We start from the raw sequence: 7,459 nt of genomic DNA on the forward strand, positions 1-7,459 counted from the left end.
CACCATGGCATAGCCACCTCTGCCTAGAGCTGGAGCTACAGTTGTGAGCAGCCATGTGGGTGCTGGGACTCGCACCCAGGTTCTCTGGAAGAGCAGCCAGTGCTCTTGACTGCTAAACCGTCTCTCCAGCTCCAATACTGAAGTCGCTTTTAATTTTATGTGTATGAGTGCTTTGTCTGCGTGTATGTCTACGTGTTACATGCATGCCTGATGCCAGTGGAGGCCAGCAGAGGGCGCCAGATCCCCTGGAACTGAAGTTAGAGATGGTTGTGAGCCACCGTATGTGGGCGCTGGGCATTAGGCCTGTCGCTTCTGTCATGTATTCAGCCGGGACATAAAGGTACCCAATGCATCTCCTTCAATGCTTTATTTTACGGTCCATCTCTGATAACTATGGCAGTCGCATGAGGATCTGTTTGTTTGGAGACAGGGTCTCAGGTGGCCCAGGACCGGGTCAAACTCTGCTCTGCAAGTGGGAATAACGTTGAACTTGTAAACACCTCCAGCACGCTAGGGTTACAGATGTGAGCCAACACGCCTGCTTATACAGTGCTGGGGGCTGAACCCAGCTAGGGCTTACCCACACCAGGCAGCCATATTACACGCCCCAGCCCCGGGATCTGTTTCCCGTATCCGTTTCCTTCTCCCTCTCTTTTCTTTTTTTTTTTTTTTTTTTTTTTTTTTACGAGACAGGGTTCCTCTGTATTGTTTTGGAGGCTATCGGTCCAGCTCAGCCTCGAACTCACAGAGATCCGCCTGCCTCTGCCTCCCGAGTGCTGGGATTAAAAGCGTGCACCACCACCGCCCGGCCTGTTTCCTTCTCTTGACATTCAGCCACCTTTTATCCTGGCCCGTGCCGGGTTACCCCTGACTGAATGAGGCCGTCACCGGAGCAGAGGCTGAGTGGCGTCCTTATCCCCCACAAGGACCGGCCTTCACTGGGCTAATGGCTTGGGGCACCCTTATTCCCCGCTTCAATCCTAGCCAGGGCGCCGGACCCCCGGGTCCCGGCGCCTCAGGGCTGCAACTGCCTCAGCACAAACTCCCACTTCCTCAGGGCCAGTTCTGTGTCCTGAGCGGATACGTCTCGGTGCCACACAACCCGCACGGAGTGCGCCGTCCAGGGAAACAGCAACACGCTCACGGCACAGCCAGTCTGAGCCACCTCGTCGGCGCTCACAGCCTGCAGGCGCCGGCACAGCTCTGCGGGAGGCAGCCCAGACACCCGCACCAGCACTATGTTGGTCTCCACGGTGGCAGGGTCCACAGAGCAAACGGGTGATGCCAGGTCCTGGAGTCCTGGGGCCAGACACAGTGTGAGTACAGTCCCACCCCAGGGCCCAGCCGTGGGCCACCACCCCCAGGGAAGGCAGAAGAGCAGCCCGCCGTTCATCTTGTGGTTGGGAACACACCCTGAGTCCTGATTTGGGAACATGAGATGGCTCCTGCTTTCCTGCTTCTCTGGGTGTCAGGTGTGGGGACATCGTAGGATTGTTAGGGAAATTCAGAAAACGTATAAAGACCCATGCTGGGGGCCCCGTGCTGCTTGGTTCCTGACTCAGCTGCTGGCATCCTGTGTGAGTGCCCCACGGAGTAGGACCCGGTGCGGCAAGAGGACCCAGGTCCCTCCCTAGAAGCTTTCTAGAGTGGGCGCAGATCTGCTGGGGACCTGGTCCTGCAGCTGGGGACATCTGTGCCCAGACAGTAGGGAGGAGTGGAGCGAGGGTGGGGGGCGGTCCAGACACCTTTAGCAAACCTCTGGGCGTTCTCGTGGTCCTTTGGCAACACCTCCTCTGCCTCGGCCAGTCCCACCAGGGCAGCCGCCGCCAGCACTCCGGCCTGGCGCATGCCTCCACCCAGGGCTTTGCGGAGGCGCCAGGCTTCCTCGATGAAGTCCCTGGATCCCCCAACCAGAGCTCCCACCGGCGCGCCGAGGCCCTGAGAGGAGAGAGGAGAGACTCCTGGGGCCTGTTTCCACAGCCTGTCCTAGAGGTGGGGTGTGCGTGTGCGCGCTGCGGTCTCCACGGCCCAGGGCTAGCCCGCTCTGGCGGGCTCTGGGAGGCTCAGAACTCAGGGGTCCAGCTGTACCCTCAGTGCGAAGGTCAGCCTACCTTAGAGAGACAGAAGGACACAGAGTCGCAGTGCTCCACGAGACGGGCAGGGGGCACGCGCAGGGCCACAGCTGCATTCATCAGCCGGGCGCCATCCAGGTGGACCCGGGCTCCATGGGTGTGGGCCAGGAGGCGCACCTGGGGGCAAAGGTCAGGCAAAGGTCAGGCGGCAGTCAAGGAGGGGCCAGGGTAGGAAGCATCTGGGCTTGACATCATTTTTAAGAAGACTTTTAAAACTTACTATTTTATTACTAATGGTGTGTGACTGCATGTAGATGTGTACGTGAGTGCAAGCTCCCGTGGAAGCCAGAGGCACTGGAGGCCCCAGGAGCCGCAGTTACGGAGTGTTTGAGGTGCCTGGTGTGCGTGCTGGGGTCAGATTCAGGTCTCCTGGAAGAGCCACGGCTTTTAACCACAGAACCGGCTCACCAGCCGCCAAAAGATTTATCTTTATTGCTGGACAGTGATGGTGCATGCCTTTAATCCCAGCACTCGGGAGGCAGAGGCAGGCGGATCTCAGTGAGTTCGAGGCCAGCCTGGTCTACAGAGTAAGTTCCAGGACAGCCTCCAAAGCTACACAGAGAAACCCTGTCTCAAAGACAAAACAAAACCCCAAAAGATTTATTCCTATTTTATGCGTATGGGTATGGTGTATGGCAGGGATGGTGGTGTGTCCATGGAGCCGGAAGAGGGCACTGGATCCCCTGGAGCCGGAGTTACAGGTGTTTTGATCCAGTCAAACTCAGCCTCTGGAGAAGCAGCAACTGCTCTTAACCACTGTCTCTCAGTCTCCCCAGAGCTCGGCACCTTGAGGAGCCACGAGTGGTCTAGACTTGAAGCCTGGCGTCTGTGTATTTGGGACCCGAGAAGTCATCCTTTGCTCACATGTGATGTTTCTGTCACCAGACAGACTGGGAGCCTGAGGCCATTTTTAGTCTAGGACCAACACATTCATTCCCCTGTGACACTCGGCTCACGGATAGGTGCCCATAGCGTGTGTCAGAAGGGATTTACCCCTAGGGATAGGGACTGTTCAGGGGGCACAGGAAGTCAGGAGTGGGCTGGCATCGGGCCCACCTGGCGGAGGTAGTCGATGGGGAGGACCCGGCCCCCCGCGCTGCTGTGTGTATTCTCCAGGCACACGAGCTCGCACACTGGATGGTAGGAGCTCCCGAAGCCCCGAGTGAGTGCTCGCTCCAGCTCATCCAGGTCCAAGGTGCCATGGGGCATGTCTGGGAGGGGCTGGGAGTGCACCCCGGCGATCTGCGGGCCAGAGAGGACACCGGATCAGGTGGGGCTAGTGGGAGCCACCTCTGGGACCCAGAGTGTTCTGAGCATCTGCAGCAGCGTCCTAGCTGGGGAGGCTGCTGGCCCCTTGCTCCTAGTTTCTGTCCAGGACGCTGTCCTTTGGCAACTTTCTGGCGTGCTAGTGCTCCATCTGCCCACTAGAGGGCAGTAAGGCACCGAGGCAGATGAGCGAATCTGAGCGCCGGCCCGCCCTCCCTCCCATCTCCGGGGCTGCCTTCGCTGGGCCTTTCCCTTTCTCCCCTCCGTTGGTTCCAGCCTGGTGCCTTGGCATCCCAGCTGGCTGGAGGATGTCCAAAGCCCCAGGGGAGTGGTGCCTGGTCCTTACCTGAGCCACCCCGCCCTGCTCATAGACGTGGAGGTGGCATTCCTGCCCAAGGAGGACCTGGGAACCCCGGCGCCGGCAGTGACCCATCACTGAGATAGACAGGAGGAGGGCGGGACTTGGAACTGGGTCCAAGAGGGTCCCACTGCCCCGGCTCAGCGTGGCCAGGCGGAGCCTGGAGCCCCAGTGAGCCCCAGTGAGCTCAGACCGCCTCTGTCAGTTAGGGAGCAGCGGCCCCTCAAGACGCCCTCACCGCTGTGTGCTGGAAAGGCAGGAGTGACACACAGCTCTGGGATGGATTTGTGTGGATGCCAGCAACCTGCATCAGAGCGCCCCCCGTGGCCCACTAAAGAACGCTCCCAGCAGGGAAGAGCGCCGGGGTGCTGTCGCTGGGAACAGGAGGCCCAGGGCACCAGCAGCAGCAGCAGCAGCCAGGCCCTGTCGGAGGAGGACTAAGGACAAAAGCATACCGGGGGACAGCCCAGGCCAGGGCTGCAAGGTACACGCGCGCTCCAGAGTGGCAGAGACTTGCAGACCTAGCTCACCCCCTGCCTTCCGCCAGGGCGGCGCTGCACCGGCGGCACCCAAGAGTAAACCCAGGAGCCGGGCGGTGTTGGCGCACGCCTTTAATCCCAGCACTCGGGAGGCAGAGGCAGGCGGATCTCTGTGAGTTCCAGGCCAGCCTGGTCTACAGAGCGAGTTCCAGGACAGACTCCAAAACAATACAGAGAAACCCTGTCTCAAAGACAAAACAAAACCCCAAAAGATTTATTCCTATTTTATGCGTATGGGTATGGTGTATGGCAGGGATGGTGGTGTGTCCATGGAGCCGGAAGAGGGCACTGGATCAAAACAAAACAAAACAAGAGTAAACCCAGGAACGTGTCCATCAGAGCTACAGACCCCGGCTCAGAGGGTGGCGGGCGCTCACCAGAGATGAGGTTGGCCATGGTGTTGGTGGGCACAAGCAGGGTCCGCTGCACCCCGAGCAGCTCTGCAGCCTTCTCCTGCAGTTCTGAGGGCGGGACAAGAACGCCTATCAACAACTGCTCAGAGCCGCCGTACCCTGGCACAGCTCAGTGCCCACCTGCTGCCGGGTGTGGTGGAGTGTGCCCGCAGCAGGGGGATAACCGAGTCTGAGGGCAGCCTGGGGTACACAGCAAGGCCTCGTCTTAAGCCCCTCCCCCCGAGAGAGTGCATTTGCTCAGAGGAGAGCCCGTGGGCGGGGCTTGGAGCCCATCTACCCTCCGGTTGTAGTTTGTGGTCTCGGTAATCACGTGCCACGTCCAGGGCGCTCCCCCCCCGTGAGTCCTCTGCATGTCACCTCGTCCTGGGTCACAGTCCCCTGCCCCAGGCCACCGAAACTCCCCTGCGGTGAGAACCCCCTTTCCCACCCCGACCTCACACCTGTGTGTCTTCCTTTCCCGGCAGCCCTGGCAGGTGAGGCCCTGTGGTTTCCCTGCAGACTTCCTCTCCACATCGCCAGGGAGGAGTCGGGGGGGGGGGGGCAGGGGGGAGGCGGGGCGGGGGGCCTGGCATCAACGGTGCAGCTGGTGGGTGACCGAAAGGGCTGTCCAAAGCCCGTGGTGGCTTCCCTCCGTGATCTGGATCCTGTCCCCGGAAGGCACAGGTGCCTCCCTGCACCCCGAATGCTGCAACTCCGCCTTTAGCAAGCTCTACTCTTTCCCCCCTCCCAGCCCCAGACTCCTGAAGGCAAGCGCCTCCCCAGCCTTGATGTGGGGACCTGTTTACACCCCAGGTGTGGGCTGACGGGAGTAGCTCAGCCTCTCTGAAGTTCCTGGTAACAGCCTCAACAACCCCTGGGCCCACAAACGGGTCTGGGGGGGGGGGGGCGGGGGATCAAAGTGGTGATCTGTGGTTTATCTCTGACCCCCAGAAGCTGCAACACCCCAGCGACACTAGAGGCCCACTTTAAGAGTGACTGTCGACCCCGGCTGGGCTTTGGTTTGCTGTCTCCTTAAAGCACTGCTTAGGTTACGAATTTTTGCCCCTGGGAAGGCGTGACAAGCCCAGAAACCTTTTCCTCGGTTGGTCCTGTCTTTGCGAAGTCAGTCTGTGAATGAAGGAGAGTAGTTACAAGACATCTCCAACCCTGGTTCTTCCCTGTTCCTGATACGGGTCCTCGGGCTCCTCAGAGCCATTCTTTGCAAGTCTGGACAACGCCCATCTGGGCAGCTGGCTGGACAGTGGACAGAATTCAACCCGGAGGTCCTGTTAAAATGCAGATTCTGGCTCCCCAGGTCCAACGTGGAGCTCGAGAGTCTGCATTACCAAGGATCTCCTGGAGAACGAGCAGGGGCGCAGGGTGCACCCCCTGGCTTGCAGCTGCGTCCTGAGACGCCATGCGAGGCGCTACTCTGCGTCCACGCTGTCCTCCCGTCAGCACCACGGACAGCGCCCCGCCCCACCCCCCACCCCCGGGTCACCGCCACGACCCCCTGCCCCGGGCCTGCTCGCCCGGTCGCCCGGCTCACCATGGACCGTGGGGTCTTCTCCGTAATCGTCGTCTCCCACGACCGCCTGGGCCATGGCGCGCCTCATGGCCGGCCCTGGCCGGGTCACCGTGTCGCTGCGCAGATCTACTACCTGGGCTGGGACCCCCGCCCAGTTCCTAGACCACCGCGCCCAGGGCGCCCTGGACCCCGGGACCGCGGCCCGGGCCAGTCTGCGGAGCATGGCTGTGCCACCCTCCTTCCTAGCGCGCAGGAGCGGTGGACGCTCTCTCTTCCGGGCCTGCCGGGGCGCGGGGGATCCGTGAGGCTGGACTGACCATTCTGACCCCGTGTGGACCGGAGCTGGGTAGGCCCGGGGCACTCTGGGAGTTGTAGTCCTCCGTGGAACGTTATCCCTTGCGGTGAGTCCCGCCGCATGCTGGGAGTCGTAGTTCGCGTTCGCCGTGCGGAGTAGGAGAATTCGGGATGACAGTTCCTTGCTTTGCTAAAGGGGTGAGCGTTCACGCAGCTGACGCTCAGGTGACTTTTAGTGTGCACACCTGGCACTGTTGGCGACACTGCGGATTCAACTTAGTTGGGCGTGCCAGCCGCTGAACAAACCTGGGTGCTGGGAATTCCGCCCAGCCATCGTCTCTCCAGCCCTTCGCTGTCCCTCCGCACAGGAGGCAGCGGACTGCAGACGCTGCTGTGAGTTCCTGAAGCCCGGGGATCATATGTGGCGCCATGTCGCCCCTAAGGGGTAGCTTCTTTTTTTAATTTTGGTCTTCTGAAACAGGGTCTCGTGTATCCCAGGCTAGTTCTGAACTCACTGTGTAGCCTTGAACTCCTGACTGTCCCGTTTGGGACTACAGGTGTGTGCCACCATAAACAGATTATGCTGTGTGGGGAACTCTGTGCAAGTACTCTACCAAATGGGATGCATATCCAGCGCGCCTCTCTCTCTCTCTCTCTCTCTCTCTCTCTCTCTCTCTCTCTCTCTCTCTCTCTCTCTCTCTCTCTCTCTCTCTCTCTCTATCCAGCACGCCTCTCTCTCTCTCTCCTTCTCTCTCTAATAAAATGAATTTAAAACTTTTAAAATTATGTGTATATGGGGGGTGCAGGTATGTACACGCAAGTGTAGTTGCCCATTGGGGCCAGAAGAGGGCTTTGGACACCCTGGAGCTGGACGTTACAGGTGTGGGTGCCCGGAACCAAACTCAGGTTCCCTGCAAGAGTGGAAGAGTGGTTTGTGTTTTTAGAGTAGA

At 59.9% G+C, this 7,459-nt stretch overlaps 1 protein-coding gene across 6 annotated transcripts; it reads right to left on the reverse strand.

Moving 5' to 3' along the window:
* Window positions 1–688: 688 nt before the first annotated feature.
* Window positions 689–7,076, reverse strand: LOC101842867 (probable low-specificity L-threonine aldolase 2). Of its 6 annotated transcripts, XM_040750123.1 has the most exons (8): window positions 6,237–6,370; window positions 5,149–5,815; window positions 4,673–4,756; window positions 3,745–3,833; window positions 3,189–3,374; window positions 2,112–2,249; window positions 1,757–1,938; window positions 689–1,299 (listed from the first exon to the last, which is right to left on the reverse strand). In XM_040750123.1, exons 2-8 carry the CDS (start codon window positions 5,219–5,221, stop codon window positions 981–983), a joined length of 1,071 nt encoding a protein of 356 aa, XP_040606057.1. In that variant the 5' UTR covers window positions 5,222–5,815; window positions 6,237–6,370; the 3' UTR covers window positions 689–980. The 6 variants fall into 6 exon arrangements, with proteins under 6 accessions (XP_040606057.1, XP_040606053.1, XP_040606054.1 ...); XM_040750119.1 differs by lacking the exon at window positions 5,149–5,815 and having other exon boundaries at window positions 6,237–7,066; XM_040750120.1 differs by lacking the exon at window positions 5,149–5,815 and having other exon boundaries at window positions 1,746–1,938; window positions 6,237–7,038.
* Window positions 7,077–7,459: the final 383 nt, after the last annotated feature.

The sequence above is a fragment of the Mesocricetus auratus genome, unplaced genomic scaffold, assembly GCF_017639785.1.
Source record: "Mesocricetus auratus isolate SY011 unplaced genomic scaffold, BCM_Maur_2.0 Super-Scaffold_100007, whole genome shotgun sequence".
In the NCBI taxonomy this organism is placed as follows: domain Eukaryota; kingdom Metazoa; phylum Chordata; class Mammalia; order Rodentia; family Cricetidae; genus Mesocricetus; species Mesocricetus auratus.